We start from the raw sequence: 19,493 nt of genomic DNA on the forward strand, positions 1-19,493 counted from the left end.
ATGCTGTCATCCTCCCAATGATCACAGACCTGTGCACTTATATTCCTGCAGTTTTGTCCAGCAGCAGCTTCTGTGTCATTAACCAAACACAACTTTGAAATCCTACCACTGCAAGATTGTTGACGTCATCCCACAAGACCTAATGTTGTTAGCATCATGCTACATCAGCTCCCTTATGTTTACATAATGCAGCTTTAATGTGACTCTGGTTGTTTCATTATTGTGTCTTAAATGTAACATTTCACCTGCAGTGGGAGACGAATACTGACAGCAGCAAAAAACTCCAGGGGGTGAAACAAGCAGCAGAGAACCTGAAGGCTGAGCTGGAGTTCAGAAGTCGTGAGGTGTGTGTTTCCATAAACATTGTGAATTTGTTGACTCAACTCTCTTTATAAATAAAATAAAAGTGCACACAAGTATTTTGTCACCATCACACCGTACAATATGTGTAGAAAAAGAATTCTAGGCTATATTTATTTAAGAACATAAAAAAGTCTCTATGCATATTATTAGTGAGGGAAATCACAGAATCTTTGGATCTTTGAGTTTAAACGCGTTGAGACAGTTTACAGCCAAACATCAGTCACAGCAGAAACTTCTCTGGACAAAGACATTTTTTGATGTGGGAGTTGTGAAAAAATAAATCAAACAGATTTTTTGAGATTTATTTACACAGAGTGAGTCATGACCTTGAACACAGTTTACAGTTAGTTTGTTTTAAATCTGATCATTAGTTCAAGTAAGTTACAGCTACAGACCAACGGCAAACTGAGGTTAAATCAGGTGAAACACAAATTTCCCATTTCTACCCTTTTGAGTATTTTTAATAATTTTAATAACAGAAAAAATTAAAATAGAAAGTTCACAGATTGCAGAGTTTACGTGAACACATCATAAACTGGAAATATATATTACCATTAGCGGTTTAACTGTAACGACAGACTTAAAACTTGATTTAAATGAAGCTGTTCACTCATGAGAGATTGTTGTTCAATTAAGGAAAACATTTGGTGTGAGACATCTTTATCAAAGTTCATCTTTAAATCCATCAGCTAATGTTTCTAATGTGGAAAACAGTCAGCAGCAGCACCATTGTTACGGTTAAAGTTTCAACATGTATCACCACACACACACACACACACACACACACACACACACACACACACACACACTTTGGTGCTGTTCAATTTTTGTCAGGTCATCAGATGGCTGGTAGAATCTTTGCTGCTTATATCATCTATAATTTGTTGCTTGTCTGTCACATCTCCAAAGAGTTCCCATGATGTAAATCTGAGGCAATTAATTGTTTCCTTTATACTTATCAGTCACCCCTTGAGAAAGACCCATGGTGTCTATATACACCTTTGAGTCAGCCTCAAAGATGGGATATTAAAGATGGGATACACACAGTTCTCCTCTGGGGCAGCTTTGCTCTGAGCAGCCAGCAAATCTGTGCTAGGAGGTGAAGCTAATGTGGTTTAGATGTTGATGCTGTTGTTTCACATTCTGTTTAACTGCAGACTTTGCGACTGCATCCAGGCTATAGTTGACTAAAGAAACAGAATCATTGAGTTAATATGAACGTCACCTTTCCAATCAGCTGTAGTTTATGGGAGTAATAATTGAGTATGCAGCCACAAGTTTGTGATGTGAAGTGGATTTCCCCGAATCGGTTAAAAATGATTGTTTCCATAATGCAGCAAAATCATGCATCACCCCATGTGTTTATCTAGAGTGCTACCAGCTCAGCAACTTGACCTGGACAGTGAGATGATAATAAGCCTAATGCTAAGATGTTCTGTAACCGCTGTATATCCAGGACTTTGACAGGTGTCTAGGTGATGCTGAACCATCCAGATAAAAATAAAAACACCACTCAGCCAGCAGTGTGTCCTGTAGGTCAGTTTGGTTGAACAGATTTCAGAAAAAGCGGCTACAAAGTCATATGGTTCAAAATCTGCTTCCACAGGGAAAACTGAAGCTGGCTCTTGGTATGGTACTTTTAACCTTTTAACTGTGACTTTTTTTCAATAATACAGTGTTATACCATAACCAACATGCAGCTAGTAAATACATAGTTTTTGCTCTACAATAGGGGTGGGGAACTGCAGAACTCAAGAGCTGGTGTCCTGCAGATTTTAAATCTCACCCTGGGTCAACACACCTGAATAAAATGATTACTTCTTTACCAGGACGCTGGAGAACAACAAGACATGTTGGCTGTGTCCCAATCCAGCGACTGCACGCTTTGGAGTACGTGCAGTTCGAAAATCTAAACCTAAAGTATGTATCAGCTGCTGATGATACATACTTTCACACATGGAAATCAAATGTGTGATAAGCTGCAGGATTCAAACACAAGTGTAACTTATAAATACATGTTCATACTTGTATTACACAATCAGAGAGAAAGAAACAGAGAGAGAGTGCAGGACAGACAGACAGACAGGTGACAGTCTCAGGCAATGTTCCCTCTAATTCCCTGACCGATCCCTTGGACCACTGTAAGCGACATCAGACGTGTGCACTGTGGTCACGCCGGCATCTAATCCATCCAAGTTACATGGTTTATTAAAATAATCAAATTACAGCATTTAAATACTTTTAATTAACTGCTTTAACCCACTTACAATGAAGATGTAAAAAAAAAAAAATCTAGTCATTGACCTGTGTAGTATGTTAACACTATTGGAAGTAAAAATAATTTGAACTCCAATTTTGAAAACACAACTTCCTTTTTTTTTTTTTTCTTTATTTTTATAAAGCTCTGACTTGTATTATGAGTATAAGTCTGTGGTCTGGGAGAGAGACCTGTCTGCAAAATACAGTATATAATGACCAATGCTGGGCAATTAATTATATAGTTACTTCTTCAAAAAAAGTAACTCAGTTTGGCAAACAACAAAGTTTTTTGCAGCTATATTTTTTAAATGCAGCCAAGGTGTTTTTAAATAAACATTTCAAAATATTTACAGAACAATCAGCTGTTCTGTGTCAAATCTGATGCCACACAAATTATTTGTGCCACTCCAAAAAATAATTTCTGTCCACTTTTTTTTTTTATACCTTGTGAAGCACTTTGTGATCTTTTATCTAGATGTGCTATATAAATAAAATTTTACTTACTTACTTACTTACTATGAGATAAAGGAGAACAACAGTCTGATACCTGCAGGCCTGACAACAGGAGATGTATCACTCCTGTAACACCTGTAACATTCAGCAGTCGCCTCATTGCTCTGACACACACAACAAATCTACTGACTACACTACACACTATCTACACAAGATTTGCGCTAAACGTCTCAAATCTCTCACATCTCAAAGCACCGCCGTCACTCCTAAAACTTCCCCCCGTTTCTTAACAACTAGATGCCACATTGCCATATCATTGTTTGATTGGTCGACATAGTACTTTTTTGCACGAATAGGAAAGGGAGAGGGGGGTGGAGTTTGTTTTTGCTCACAGGCGGAGAGCGCTTTCAAGCCTTTTTTCTTATAAAACGCCGTTTTTACCGTTTCTTCCGCAGTAAATATAAACAACAATAGTATTCAGCAAGGAAACCAAACATTGCAGATATTTTTATCATAACTCTGGTTTTACATGGCCCATCAACACAATTTAAAAACTGCTATAAAGTCCACACTTTCTCCGTCAATTGTTCCTCGGTCCTGCTCACATAAGGACGCTGTCATAGCCTGTCAACGACGTTGATTAGCTGCGTATATACGAATGTAAATCGCATTATTGGCTGGACTATGGGATAAGGTGGCATCGTTCTAATCCCATACGGGAGCAGCCAGTCACTTACTGACTAACACTGCAAAACAGAATTGTTAAAGTATTAATTTTAATTTCAATTCAGGTTAGATTTGTTTTGTGCACAATGCAGATTTTCTGTGCGCAGAGATCATGCTAGCAGTGCGCAATTGCACACGTGCGCAGCTTAGAGGGAACATTGGTCTCAGGTGTATACACTGCTACAAAACAGCACAAGAGAAGGAGGATTTAGTGTTTATGTTATTACGAGTGCTAAACAAGAAGAGTTCCCAGATGGTACAGTGGATACATGTGTGACTCCTGTGATTAAAGCATCTTTCTTTTAGCTTAACGAGTGAACCGTCAGCTCGTTCAAACACACTTTAAAGTCCGTTTGGCTCGACACCATCGAACAGAGGCAGCAATATAACATAGCTAACATTAACAGTGCAGTGAATCCTGCTTGTGCTGTGATATTCAGGACTGCAAACCGAGCAGCATCACTGACTTTCAGCTTGTTGTTTTTGTGGATATATGACTGACTTTAATTATCCATAAAATCATCAGATTCTCTGCAAGATTAAAGTCAACTATCAAACGGCGTATATTTTAAAGCAAAGGCTTTAAAACCAAGTTAGTACTAACATCACTAATGTCACATAACATGTGACCAACATGTGGCCAACAGTAATGTTTTAATGTTCTTCATTATTAAACATTCGCACATAAATAAGTGACATAATATTCAGTACTTACTTTTGAAAGTTTACTCTTTGGCCGCTCCGCTACAGACATATTTTTCCGCAAAATTATCAACACCCACCGCTGCGCTATGAATTATGGGATATATGGGACCACGAAGTGCACACCGGACCACACTTCAAATTTGGGGAAAATCGACAACACATTTGGAGACTGCATTTGGAGTACACTTCGGATTGGGACAGCCGTCGTCGAGTCGCTGTGACGTAATAGGTCTAAAAATGCGTACTCCAGAGCGCGCGGTCGCTGGATTGGGATACAGCAACTGAGGAGGTAATCTAACCATTTAAATTAGCTGTGATAGGTCAAGGACACATCTAAAGCCTGCAGGACACCAGCTTCAGGCCTGGAGCCTCCCCACCCCTGCTCTACAAGGATCAGCTGAATGGCCCACAAGCTCATATGAAGATAGAACTGCCTTTTTAGCTGCTGCTGCTTGCAGGTAGAGGCTGGCTGGTAATGGCTGGTCTTTGCCATTCCCAACGCTTAGGGTTGCCACAAATGATTATTTTGATAGTCGACTAGTCACCGATTATTTTTGCGATTAGTCGACTAATAAGATCATGCATCCATTGGACGTAAAACGTACAGTTTATTGCACCAGCAGCATCTGCTCTTATATAACTATCATTAGCTTACAGCTTTAAGTGTTTAAGGTATGTGCTAACTAAAAATAAAGATAAGATGATAGTTTATTAAATTTTAATGAAATTTGCAGATTGTTTCGGTGAAGTTTAATAAACTCCTTGCTATCTAAAATATAACAGGACACCGGAGTATATTCTCGAGCATCTCACACTTCTGATAATCAGTTGTCTGCTTGACGTTTATTCGGCTGTGTAAAAACTATAACTTTAATCTCAGCAAAACCAATTTACCCAGGAACAAATAAAATACTGAAAAAAGCCAAACAATAACATTTTTAACTTATCTAAGTGATTTATAATAAATGTTTAACCTGAGTAGCCAAAGACGGCGGGGGGTTTGAAAACGATTTGCCGGGAGTCCGGTGTTCTCACGGCTCTAGTGAGCCTTGAACCCCGGCTAACTATCGAGTTAGTGGGTAACAGACGTCTCGGAGCACTTTTGAAAATATGTGATGTCTTGATAAACTGAGCAGATATTTGAGGTTTACACAGCTACATTCTCACCTGAAAACATGTTAAACATTTATTTTGTGACCCAGAAAGAATAATAAGAGTAATATTAAAACTAACTAGCTGCTGCCATTGTTGGAAACTGAGCTGGGCTGCCCTATGAATTCTTCTGGGACACAGCTTCTTCTTCTTCGGGGTTTAACGGCAGCTGGCATCCATGCAGTGCTGCCATCTTCTGTTTCAGTCTGTTATTACACTCTTAAATCCTGCTACTTATTCCTTCAAACGACGCGTCGACTATTAATTCAGTCGTCGGCGATTTTGATAGTCGATGTAATCGTGACTAGTCGACTAATTGTGGCAGCCCTACCCATGCTACTGCAATTTTTTTTAAAAAGAAGAAAAAAAAAAGAATCCACCCTTTTGTCCATTGTCTGGGTGAATGGTTTATCAGTATAGGGCCATCCTAAAGTAGGTGCAGTCTGTAGTGTCAGTTTTAAGTCAGTCAAAGCTTTCTCTGTGTTGTTAGAGAGAGGGACTTACCATCTAATGTGACCCTGTGTCACTGAAAAGTGATTTTTCTCAAAGCCCATTATAATTTGGAGAGGCTTTCCCTGTGACTGTTCTCAGTGAGGTATTTCGTATCGCTTTAGTTTCAATCTTGAAGGCCTGTTTAGAAGGAGAACAGGTCACAAAATCACTGACAAATGCAAAAATGTCAATCCTCCAGAGGAATGACTGCTAACAGCTTTTCTTTAAGCGAAGTGTTGAAAAACGTGGGGGCTGATTTGGGCTCATTGCACAATGAATATAGTTTTTAAATTTTTTTACATTTTTAAAGTTTTTAAATAGAAGGCAAACAAAAGTGACGAGCAGGATCAACTTTTAAACTGAAAAATAGGCAGATCAGATCAGATCAGATCAGGCAGATCATTCACAGAGAAGTTTTTGCTTTCTGGTGGAACTTGAGGTGCTATGGCATGTATTGCTGCATTCACTGCTTGTAACTTAAATGGATACTGATGCTTAAATGTTATCACATCTTATTCCCCCCGCATCATATTTACTATTTGCCCACAAGTGCTCTGTGATATCACCCAATGTTAATTTATCCACACATTTTATTGCTGCAATATTTCACCGTGTTTGGTTTTCATAAACTGGACATTTGAACTAGTTAATATAATACTTCTGTTTTGGACTTTAAGCTCCCCATATTGTTCACTTTAATCTCATCTAGTGTCTACTGTGAATTCATCCCCATTAAGTCATCACTTATGCAGCCCACAATGTTGTTAACACGCATCTACCCTCTGGCGATCAGCCCAAACCAGCTGTGTTTACAGAATATTTGTCTGTTGAAAATAATTTGAGCTTCTAAACCTAAAACTGATTTTCTGAGATTTATGAAAAGAAAGTTCAAACCTTTGCAAAGGGATGAGTACAGCATGAACAGGGTTGGTACAAGCACTTATAAATAGTAACATCTCCTTATGGCAATTGTATGGATACAGTTTTTCTCTTCATTATGAACAGTTTATATGTTTTTTCTTAAATTTTCACTCATTCTTTTTTTCAAAAACTTAAAGCTACAAACCAACAGTACACTCAAGTTAAATGAAATCAAACACAAATTTCCTGTAACTGTAAAAGAGGATAAAACACTGAATGCTGAAAAATAGAAAAAGTATCTCATTTTTTGTATTTTTTGTCATTTAAGTATTTATTGTCATTGTCAGAGAACAATGAAATTGCGTTTGGGGCTCCATACAACCCGTAAATAAAATAATGAAGAAAATAATAAATACCCCTTAAAACCCAAGTGTAAATATTTAACCCAGTGTGACTCCAGTGCAATAAGACAATCCTTAGCAACAACATAAGAACATGACAAGTAATGTTCATAAGAAATTCAGACAAAGACCTGAGAAACATGACAAAGTACAACAATGCAACCCATTCAATATTATTGTACTGTGAGATATGATGTCAGATATGATAGTTATCTATTTAAGAAAGAGGGGGGGGGGGCAGGAGGGGGAAGAGAATAAAGATATGATGCACCAATGCAGACCAGTTCATTGCTATTAAGAAGTTGGATATGGTTATTGTCCGTGAGAGGGGGGCAGAGAGTTCAGGAGCCTCACAGCCTGTGGATACAGGCTGTTGGCCAGTCTGGATGTTCTGGCCTGTATAGACCTGTACCTTCTCCCTGAGGGCAGCAGATGGAAAAGGTGGCGCGCAGGGTGATGTTGGTCCCGCAGGATACTGTGCACCCTCCTCAGACAGCGAGTGGGGAAGATATTACTAATCTCTGGCAGACTTGTTCCAATAATTCTGCCAGCTTCTTTCACCACCCGCTGGAGTGCTTGCTGATCGGCCTTGGTGCAGCTGGGGAACCACACTAGAAATCCATACATCAGAACGCTGCTAATGGCACAGTTGTAGAAGTTCAACATCAGAGATCTGGGAATGTGTGCGCTCCGCATCAAATCAGAGTAGATGATGACATAGATGCATATTTAGTTAGGGGTTGGTGCTGGTGGTGGTGGTGGTGGTGGTGGTGGGGGGGGGGGGGGTCTGTTAAATTGACACCTTAAATAAAGTCCAGGCCTTTCATCTGTTTAATTGATGATGTCATACCCGAGGAATTGTCCACACCTATCCATCAAATAGCCTTTTAGTCATTTGTCCACTTCCCTTTGGTTCCTTTTAAAAAGAGGCTGTCACATGTGAAGAAAGTGTCCCTTCACCCGGTTAAGAGAAAGTCAACAGTCTTCAGTCGACCCAGGTGGCTTTCAAGGATGAGGACAAGGAGTTCCAACAGCAGTGCTGTTATCAGGGGAGATTTGTGTGACCTTGGCAGGCCTCCAGCTGGCTCCAGTGGGGTAGCCGCATGAGGGAAGATGGTGGTTGTTTTGGTTTAGTGTGAACAACTGCATACAGTTTTTTACAGTTAGTCTAATGTCTGTCACTGATCACCACAAAACATGTTGCTCACAGTGTGACGTTTCAGTAATTTTGTCACTTTTATCAACAAAGCACTGCAGAAATATCAACATCTTTCTTTCTTTCTGACAGATGATCAACTCTGAGAAGGAGAAGGATGAAATCGTTACGAAGTTGATGGAAACATTTCCTGCACTGGAATCAAAGGTCAGTGAAAGCATCTCTCAGCACACAGAGGTAAACATGGACATATGTGATGCTGTCATCCTCCCAATGATCACAGACTTGTGCACTTATATTCCTGCAGTTTTGGCAAGCAGCAGCTTTTTTGTAGAAGTAACTAGTAACTATAATTAATTTTTCAAAGTAACTTGCCCAACACTGGTCACCAGCTGCTCTGTGTTGGATGAAAAGTTATTTGTCTGGAAAAAGGAAAAAGGTTTATTATAATGGTTATTTCTCAGATAGCTGCGATATGAACTGTGGTCCATCCCAAGGCAGCTGCCTCGGTCCACTTCTCTATTCAGTTTCCATTAATGATCTGCCGTATGTCTTGGGCAAATCTCATCTTGTAATGTACTTCGATGTTTCCACCATGTTTTATTCAGCTAGTGAATTGACCAGCATATTACAAGAAGATTTGCTGAACGTGTTTTACTGGATAAGTAAAAATAACATGAGTTAATCTAAACCTAAATCTATGTTAATTGGAAGTAGACTGTGTTTAGTCAACAGTCCATAACTGATTCTTCATAGCTGAATCAGTATAAGAACAGGTCACCCAGATTAAACTAATTGGTGTTACTATAATCACCACCTCATGGTCTCAACATAGAGACTCTGTATTAAGAAAATGAGACAAGCCATAGCTGTGGTTAGGAAATGCTATTTCTATATCACTTCTCTGATCATGAAAGATGTTATAATGCATTAGTATTATCTCATCTTGAGTATTGTTCAATCATCTGGTCAGCAGTTAATAAAACACTTTAGCAGACTTCAGTTAGTCCAGAAAAAAGACAGCAACACTGTTAAACACATCACATTTTTTCTCTGTGTCATGATCCTGGGTCTTTTGACCCAGCGTTTTAAGTTTGAGTTTATTTTGTTCATTAGGTTATCTAAGTTCATTTGGTTATTAGACTCCTTGTGTTTTCGTCCCCTGTATTTAAGCTTCCCCTCACCCTTCGTGTTTCATGCTGCGTGTCTTATGTTATCAAGTTTGTATTATCATGTCTGTCTCATGTGTCCTGTTTTATTTTGAAGGAGTCGTGTGTTCTTTGTTCATTGTATTTAGTTTCACTTCCCTTGTCCTGTCATTAGGCTCATGTCAGTCAGCTGTTCCTCCATGTGTTCCCACTTCCCCTAATCACCTCCTGTGTATTTAAGTCCTCTGTTTTCAGTGTGTCATTGTCAGGTCGTCTGTTGTCCACGCCATGTTTCCCATGCCATGCCATGCCATGCCATGCCATGCCATGCCATGCCATGCCATGCCATGCCATGCCATGCCATGCCATGCCATGCTTCCAAGTTTCTTGTCTAGGTTTTTCTTATTGTTTGTTTAGATTCCCCAGTTTAGGTTTGTGTTGATTTTGCTTCAGTTGCCTTGCCCTTTGTTTGTACCTTTTCTACTAGCCATATTAAACGGCTCGCCTTTTGTTAACATTTCAAGTTCTGTTCCCTGTTCCTTGGCGTCTGCGTTTTGGGTCCTTTTTCAATTCATACAGTCTGCCCTCGCCAGACTGTGACACTCTGCTCAGCTGCAGTATCATATGAAATACACAATCATGCTACACAGTTTTTAACAAACTGCAATTTAGTAATTCTTTGATCCAAAAGCAATTTTTAAAAAAATTATTATATTGAGAGCATATTTTAAGAGGAATAAACTGTTTTATGCAATTAGAGAACTAGCTACTATTCCTAATTAAAAAAAAATCTATTTACACAGTTTTTAATTATTGTAAATATTGTAAGAGGGTTTTTGATTTTTATGCATTGTGCACGAGACCAGCAATCACTGTTGTGGAAGCTAATGGGTTATATATTATAGCTTATATATAAGTAAAAAATAAATAAAAACACTTAATGTTGTTAACATCATGCTACATCAGCTCCGTTATATTTACACAATACAGCTTTAATGTGACTCTAGTTGTGTTTCATTAGTGTTTCCTAAACATGAGAGTTTCTGCTCTTTCTTCATGTAACATTTCACCTGCAGTGGAAGAAGAATGATGATATCATCAAACAGCTCGTGCAGGTGAAACAAACAGCAGAAGACCTGAAGAAGAAGCTGGAGCCCCAAACTCATGAGGTTTGTCTTTCCATTTTTCTATAATTGAATAGAATAAAAGTGCACATCGGTATGTCTGTGAAGGTTCTCAGTCATCCAGGTCATCGTAGTCAAAGAAGCTTGCAAAGAAAAGCGTCTGGACTTCTTTAAGTTACTTGAAGACGTTTCACCTCTCATCCGAGAAGCTTCTTCAGTTCTAAGGTCAAATGGTGGAGAGTCCCAGATATAAACCTAGTGGGAGTAACCCCCCACAGAGGGACAAAAGGACCCCCTGATGATCCTCTAATCGCCTGAGACAAGGTGTGAAACTGGGTGTGGGTCCCAATCAGCCAGAGTTTCGGGTGAGTTCATTGTGAAACCTGGCCCCACCTTATCATGCGAATTCCTGAGATCAGATGGCCCAGGATGTGAGTGGGCGTTAAGGCGTCTGGGAAGGGATCTCAAAACTGGATTATAGATGGCAGAGAGTTGGTGTCGTAAACCCCCGCCTCTGTTCAAAGATGGTCTCTCACAGTGGACATAGATGGCTTCTTTCACTCCTCTTTCAAACCATCTGTCCTCTCTGTTCAAAATGTGAACATTGGCATCCTCGAAAGAGTGTCCTTTATCCTTAAGATGCAGATGGACTGCTGAGTCTTGTCCTGTGGAGGTGGCTCTTCTGTGTTGTGCCATGCGCTTGTGAAGTGGCTGTTTGGTCTCTCCAATGTAGAGGTCTGGGCATTCCTCGCTGCACTGTACAGCATACACCACATTGTTAAGTCTGTGTTTTGGCGTTTTGTCTTTCGGGTGAACCAGTTTTTGTCTGAGTGTGTTGCTGGATCTGAAATGCACCGGGATGTCATGCTTGGAGAAAACTCTCCTGAGTTTTTCTGATACACCGGCTACATAGGGGATGACAATGTTGTTGCGTCTGTCCTTCTTACCCTCCCTCGCTGGTGTCTGGTCTTCTTTTCTGTGCCTCTTTGCTGACTTTAAGAACGCCCATCAGTACTTACTCACCAGCAGACTTTACAGTATAAACGAAAAATAAACAAATTTAAATCTAAGGGTCTAAATATATCATCCATACATGATCTTGAGGCAGTCTACAACCAAACCTTAGTCAATGTCATGGTAAATTTTCTGTGGGAGGCAGAGTTGTGGACTCTCAGGCAAAACTGTGCTGGAAATAGTTTTATTGCTAAATTCCCAGAAAACAGGTGACGTGAACATGAACTGGGAACTAACTCTTTGAAATACTACTACAGAAACTTTCTAAACAGACAAGACACACAGCTAGACCGAACTCACAACACCAAATAGATGGAGACACAGACATTATATACACAAGAGGACATCAGGGCAGAGAGGAGACACCCGGGGAACACAGCTGGACATGATGCACACAGGACAGGAGACTGTCAGAAGAAAATGGGAAACATGAGTGAGACACACTGAGTGCAAATGAGACGGAGAGACGTGACTGGGGACCAGAAAGGCAAATAAGCATGGAGACAAGACTGAGACACAAATAACAAACAGAACTAGACACAAGAGGATGGGGAACACAGAGGGAGGGATTATTCTAACCTAAACACACTTAAAGCATAAAATAAATGAAACCAACATAAAATATTCAAACATTATAAATTCCAGAGACCTGGACCCACTGTGTCACTGACTCAGGACCATGACAGTCAAAGCAGAAACTTCACTTCTGGTGTTTGTGATCATGTAGAGGATCAGTTCTGTTTCAGCTTCTCATTAAACTAAAGCTGCTGCTTCACTTTACATACATGATTTGTTGGCTTTGTGTGATGGTGCTGCTGTCGTAGGCTGATGGAGAGGAGCAGACTCACTCCTGTGTAAAAGGATCGTTCCTGATCTGATTGTCATTCACATGTTAGAAGCAACAACTTTCAGTTTTCCAGTTTAGATTTCAATCTGGAAAGTCTCCTGTTGATCTCAGTAGAGAGCATTTCTTCCTTCTGCTCTTTCTTCATGTAACATTTCACCTGCAGTGGACGGAGAAAACTGAAACCATCCGTCAGCTCCAGCAGTTGGAACAAGCAGCAGAGATCCTGAAGATTCAGCTGGAGTCCAAAAATCAGCAGGTTTGTCTTTTCATCATAAATATTCTGAATTTGCTGACTCAGCTCTCTTTATGAATAAAATAATAGTCCAAATCAGTATTTACACACTAACAGACTATTTAGATAAATAAATAAAACTAAATGTAAAGGTCTAAAATATATTTTAAATATGGATTTGGAAGCTATGCATGCTGCTGTTGATCTCAGTAAATAAACAGTCACCTTCCTCCCTATTCAGGGATTTTTAGATGTTGATGAAAGAGGATGAAACAATGTACAATCAACTCCTCAGTTGTTTTCTCAAAATGTTTTCTAACTTTGATATGAAGAATCTATCAGAGCTTAATATTTGGTCTAATATAGATTTTTCTTGAACTGACAGCATTTTGTGTTGTTGAAATTTGAGTTTATTTTACATTAAATATTGATGTTATCACACACCTGATCAAATAGCACCAAGTGGAGGTGAGATTTAAAGCTTCTGTTTATTTTTACGTTTGATGTTATTAACTGTGTGTGAAGAGACAAAGAAAAGAGTGAGAATATTGCACATTCATTTCAGTAAAGATACAGTATCCTGTAAGAGCTGTGTTATGTTTAAATTCATCATTATTCTTTTAACCTTATATCGGCAGCAATAATAAAATTTCTTTCCACTATGTTTTTATTTATTGTTCTGATTACAGCTGAAGCAGAGTAGCACCAACCCTCAGCAGTTTTGGTTGAGTTTAGTTTTTATGAGTTTGTGACTTTACATAATTTAGATTCTTTACATTTTATCATTTATTTATTTCTATAGCACATTTCATTACAACAGCAATGTTGATCAAAGTGCTTTACAAAAATACAAAATAACTGGTAAAATAGCTTATAATATTAGTTCCAAACATCAAATACCAAATAACTCTCATACTCTATTAAAAGCCAGTGAATATAAATGTGTTTTAAGATAAGATTTAAAAGATTGACAGTAGGAGTCTGTCTGATGTGTAGGCGTCGATTATTCCACAGTTTAGGAGCTACGACCCCAAACGCTCAATCACCTCTGTGAACCAGCTTTGACCTTTGTATGGCTAAAAGCAAAAGATCATTTGATCTTAGAAACCTAGAAGGTGGTCAGACAAATACCTGAGAGCCTGTCCCTTCAGGGCTTTGTAAGTTAACAATACAATTTTAAAATGAATTCTGAAGTGTGTGTGTGTGCCAGTGAAGAGAGGCAAGCAATGTGTAGTTCGTGTCAGAAGACGAGCTGCAGCATTTTGGACCAACTGCAGTTTTACAAGGCAGCTCTGGTCAACTCCAACATATAAGGAGTTACAATAGTCCAGCTGGGATGTAATAAAAGCATGGATCGCCTTTTCAAAGTTTGTAAAAGATAAAAATGATTTCAGAGATAGATATAAGGTTGGAAAAAGACCGCTGGGCTAATCTGTTTTTTTCAAATGCGAACTTTCTGTCAATTATAACCCCCACATTTTTGGCATGCAATTTAATAAAAGGCTCAATACTGTGCAGGTTAACAAGAGACGTGCTGGGATTGCAACTTGATCCAAAAGTTATCACTTTGGTTTTGTTCTTATTAAAGTTAGAAGACATCCAGGCTTTAACTTCACCAAGACACTGAAGTAAGGGTTCAGGTAGGGCAGAACAGTTTCTGTTCAGTTGAAGACAGATCTGAGTGTCATTGGCATATGAATGGAAACATGTTATATTTTCCAAAAAATAGACCTGGAAGCAGCATATAAATAGATAATAAAATTGGCCACCACAAGTAAGGGGAGCTGAGGAAGAGATAAAATCTCCAAAGCTCACAGAGAAAGTCCTGTCAGACAGGTAAGACCTGAACCACTCTGATGGAATGACCTTGATGCTGCAATGCTCCAATCATGAGATGGAGATGCTGTGGTCAACAGTATCAAAGGCAGCGGTCAGATCCAAAAGCAAAAACAGAGCTGAGTCTCCTGAGTCAGTGGCTAATAAAAGATCACTAAGAAGTTTTAAAATTGTAGTTTCAGTGCTGTGAAGAGGATTTAAACCAGACTGAAACCTCTCAAGAACATAGTGTCCATTTACAAAAGATTGCAGCTGAACAAATACAATCTTTCCCAAAATTTTTGATAGAAAAGGAAGATTTGAAATAGGCCTGAAATTTGGGAGAGAAGGGGACTCGAGATTAGGTTTTTTAAAAAAAGATATTTAAATTAAGACTGAAGGTAAAGGTTCCGTAAAACAGCTGGACACACCAGCTCCCTGCCAGGCTTCTATCACAAGGATTAAATGCAGTTCCTGATTAGTGAAGAAGTCCTTAAGAAGGAAACTTTTGTTTGTTAGTGATCGAGCACTAAAGACTTATCCTCCAATTCAATTCAATTTTATTTATATAGCGCCAAATCACAACAAAAGTCACCTCAAGGCGCTTTATATTGTACAGTAGATACAGAGAAAAACCCAACAATCATATGACCCCCTATAGGGATGGGTATTGATAAGATTTTCACGATTCCGATTCCATTTTCGATTCTGTTTAACGATTCGATTCTTTATCGATTCTTTTTTTTTCTTTTTTTAAAGGAGAACACTAAGGTCGATTAGCTTAGAACTTTGTTTTATATCTTCTCTTTGAACAAGATAGAAATTTAGGAGTAACATGGCCTTACAAACCCAGCAGTGATCTTAAGAGATCCACAGCCTACAGCTCCCCGGGGAAAAAAATTGTAAATGTAAAATAATAAAATAAATATTCTTCTGTAGCAATAACAAAGTATAACATAAATTATTATGTAGCAATTACACAAGAATATCCAGTAATGTCCCTGCCAACAATTAAACACATTCACTTACCGTAAATCTGCTGTGGCAAATGGGTGCAAGCCTTTGACCACAAACTTAGTCACTGCTCGGTAACATTAGTCTATCCTGGCTTGAAAGGAGACGCTACCGGTAGACTGCAGCGAGAACTGCCAGCGACTGAGCCAGACTCTGTCTGTCTCTCTCATCATGGTCACCTAAACGCACAGTAATGGCAGGTTTTGTAATAAGGCAGATCGCGCTAACATAATATGCACTGTTAGTTGATTATTTACCTGCCGCATTAACGGGAGAGGACGTGCAAACGTTACCGCTGCTGCTGGGTTGAGATTCACGAGTCCGGAGAGGAATTAAAAACACGACATTCATTTAAGGTTATCACGTGTTTTGTGAGCAAATGCTTTTGCATGTTCGTAGTGTTTCCTTAAATTAAATATCTACTTTGCAAGTATTGCAAGTTGCCCTGTTGTCATCCGTTCTCGTAAAGTATAATCAAACTTTTGAGCGTTTGAGCTGCTTAGGCGCCGTGTTTCCTGCCAGGTAAATGACGCTCTGCAACCCATATGGAAAAGATATATATATAAATCTTATAAAGTTTGTATCTGTCTTGTGTGAAACTTGTATGAAAAGCATATAAGAGTGAAAACAGATATAAGATCCCTTGAAAAATGATATAATGAAACTTGTATGTTTTGGATACTTACTAAAACAATATATGAAAGTAATGAGAAAGTGGCCACTTTCATGAGTAAATCATGTAAGCCTTATGTGATTTACTCATGAAAGTGGCCACTGTCATGAGTAATCACATATAACTTGTTACTATTTCTTTTCCATATGGGAATCATTTGCAAAAATGGCAAACAATTCCAAGGAATTGAAACAGTGGGAACCGGTTCTCAACAAGAACCGGTTTTCGATACCCATCCCTAACCCCCTATGAGCAAACACTTTGGTGACAGTGGGAAGGAAAAACTCCCTTTTAACAGGAAGAAACCTCCGGCAGAACCAGGGGCGGTCATCTGCTGCGACCGGTTGGGGTGAGAGAAGGAAGACAGGATAAAGACATGCTGTGGAAGAGAGACAGAGGTTAATAACAGATATGATTCAATGCAGAGAGGTCTATTAACACATAGTGAGTGAGAAAGGTGACTGGAAAGGAAAAACTCAATGCATCATGGGAATCCCCCGGCAGCCTATGTCTATTGCAGCATAACTAAGGGAGGATTCAGGGTCACCTGGTCCAGCCCTAACTATATGCTTTAGTAAAAAGGAAAGTTTTAAGCCTAATCTTAAAAGTAGAGATAGTGTCTGTCTCCCGAATCCAAACTGAAAGCTGGTTCCACAGAAGAGGGGCCTGAAAACTAAAGGCTCTCCCTCCCATTCTACTTTTAAATACTCTAGGAACAACAAGTAGGCCTGCAGAGCGAGAGCGGAGCGCTCTAATAGGGTGATATGGTACTACAAGGTCATTAAGATAAGATGGGGCCTGATTATTTAAGACCTGGTATGTGAGGAGCAGGATTTTGAATTCAATTCTGGATTTAACAGGAAGCCAATTAAGAGAAACCAAAACAGGAGAAATATGCTCTCTCTTTCTAGTCCCTGTCAGGACTCTTGCTGCAGCATTTTGGATTAGCTGAAGGCTTTTCAGTGAGTTTTTTGGACTTCCTGATAATAATGAATTACAGTAGTCCAGCCTGGAAGTAATAAATGCATGAACTAGTTTTTCAGCGTCACTCTGAGACAGGATATTTCTAATTTTAGAGATGTTGCGCAAATGGAAGAAAGCAGTCTTACATATTTGTTTAATATGTGCGTTGAAGGACATGTCCTGGTCAAAAATGACTCCAAGGTTCCTCACAGCGTTACTGGAGGCCAAGGTAATGCCATCCAGGGTAAGAATCTGGTTAGATACCATATTTCTAAGATTTTCAGGGCCGAGTACAATAACCTCAGTTTTATCTGAATTAAGAAGCAGAAAGTTAGCAGCCATCCAGGTCTTTATGTCTTTAAGACATTCCTGCAGTTTAACTAATTGGTGTGTGTCATCTGGCTTCATGGACAGATAGAGCTGGGTGTCATCAGCATAGCAGTGAAAATGTATGCTATGTCTTCTAATGATACTGCCTAAGGGAAGCATGTATAATGTAAACAGAATCCTTAGTAATACCAACGGCCAATGTGGGTGCTCGACCTATCGGCCGTAGGTTCTGAGGGTTTACTTCACCTGAGCGAAGATGGGGAGAGCGCTTGGCGTGAGGTTATTGTAATAAACCCAACAAGAGGTGTAAGCCATATACATATACTACCAGTAGTTGACGCGGTCAAATCCAGTCAGGATAGCGTGAGGCGTTTTTGCAAATCATGCCAAGGAAGCCTTCATTCTCACTAATAAGCCAATGCATTTCCCACGGCGTCTATGATGCCCTCTCAGTTGAAGTACAACAGAGACCAGCTGGAACTCCTGACAGGAATTGTGGGGAGAAGGTTCCCTGATATCTACGACTGCAATAAACAGGTTTTAAATGAGAAGATATTTTAGCCAGGGGTGTTTGGCAATTATATACAAGCAGGAAGTTGGAATTTTTAAGACAAATAAATAAAATAAAACACTAGTACAAACAGAGTCAGATGGCAGGCCGTTGTGGAGCAGGGAAATTATTTTACTGCTATTGTTAAATAATTATCATCATCACCATTGCGTTAATAAATATAATCTGTAGTTTATATTGCATTCAGAGGTTTAAACAGTGTGTGTCTTTCAGAAAGACTAAGTTGCAGGCTGACAGGAAGTTGCAGAGAGTTTGCAGAAGTGAAAGTTATTTTGAGGAGCAGGCTAGACGAGGCTATTTTAATTGCTAGGTCATTCAAAAGATTCTGTTATACTTTTATATTCTTGTATCAAGCTTTAGTAGAGGTTCTTGATTAAAACATTTATTTAGTAAAAGTCATATCCATAGTTTCAGTTCGATTATTACATATACGAGAGTGGTTTCTGTCTCTCTGTCTGGTTAGAGGTCAGGAGCTAGTCGGCGAGGTGAAACAGGGTGCAATTGTGGTTAGCACACAGACACACACACACACACACACAGAATCATTTAGAGGGGAAAGTTTAATTATGTTTTGCACACAGACACACACACTCAGTTAGAGAGAATTATTTAGAGGGGAAAGTTTGCTGGGGTTGCAAAAGAGCAGTTTGTCTCAGAACTGCTGCTGAGGTGTCAAGATGACAAGCGAGCATCCGGCAGTGACAGGATGCACCTGTTATGAAGATAGAAGACGATGTTCTTTTAAACTGTGTTAAAAGTCATTGTGGTTTTGATTTGACGTATGTATAAAATGTGTTTGTGACGTATGAAGGGGCGTCAGTAATTCAAACCCTGATGCTATAAAAATCTGTGTATGCTTTGAGTAAGTCGAAGACCAATTCCTGTCTTCCCACACGTGTGTATTCATTAAAATCATTGTTTGACCAAGATCTTCTGGACCATGGTGGTTTGTACTCTCCTTCCTCAATTTTTGAACCTTAACACCGTACACACTGACGCAATCTTGGTTTCTCTTAGACAAAGTAGAGAAATTTTATTCTATACAGTGTGTATCATTAAAAACATAGAAAACCACCAATCAGACTGAGTACGGTTGGAAACATGTTGCTCACAGTGTGAAGCTTCAATAATGTTATCACTTTTACAAACAAAGCACTCCACAAACATCAACATCTGTCTGTCTTTTTTTCTGAC

The 19,493-nt window shown here is 39.2% G+C and overlaps 1 protein-coding gene across 2 annotated transcripts in view; it reads left to right on the forward strand.

Moving 5' to 3' along the window:
* LOC146579117 (uncharacterized) overlaps window positions 1-19,493 on the forward strand; it is an 87,483-nt gene that overhangs the window by 39,934 nt on the left and 28,056 nt on the right. For both annotated transcript variants that reach the window (XM_085261220.1, XM_085261227.1), the window contains exons 21-24: window positions 252-344; window positions 8,701-8,775; window positions 10,793-10,885; window positions 12,865-12,957. In XM_085261220.1, the coding sequence (XP_085117346.1) occupies window positions 252-344; window positions 8,701-8,775; window positions 10,793-10,885; window positions 12,865-12,957 (354 nt within the window). The remainder of the gene's footprint in view (window positions 1-251; window positions 345-8,700; window positions 8,776-10,792; window positions 10,886-12,864; window positions 12,958-19,493) is intronic.

The sequence above is a fragment of the Mchenga conophoros genome, linkage group LG3 (assembly GCF_057382185.1).
Source record: "Mchenga conophoros isolate Kocher_MC1m ecotype Shallow Benthic linkage group LG3, M_conophoros_male_GT1.1, whole genome shotgun sequence".
In the NCBI taxonomy this organism is placed as follows: Eukaryota; Metazoa; Chordata; class Actinopteri; order Cichliformes; family Cichlidae; genus Mchenga; species Mchenga conophoros.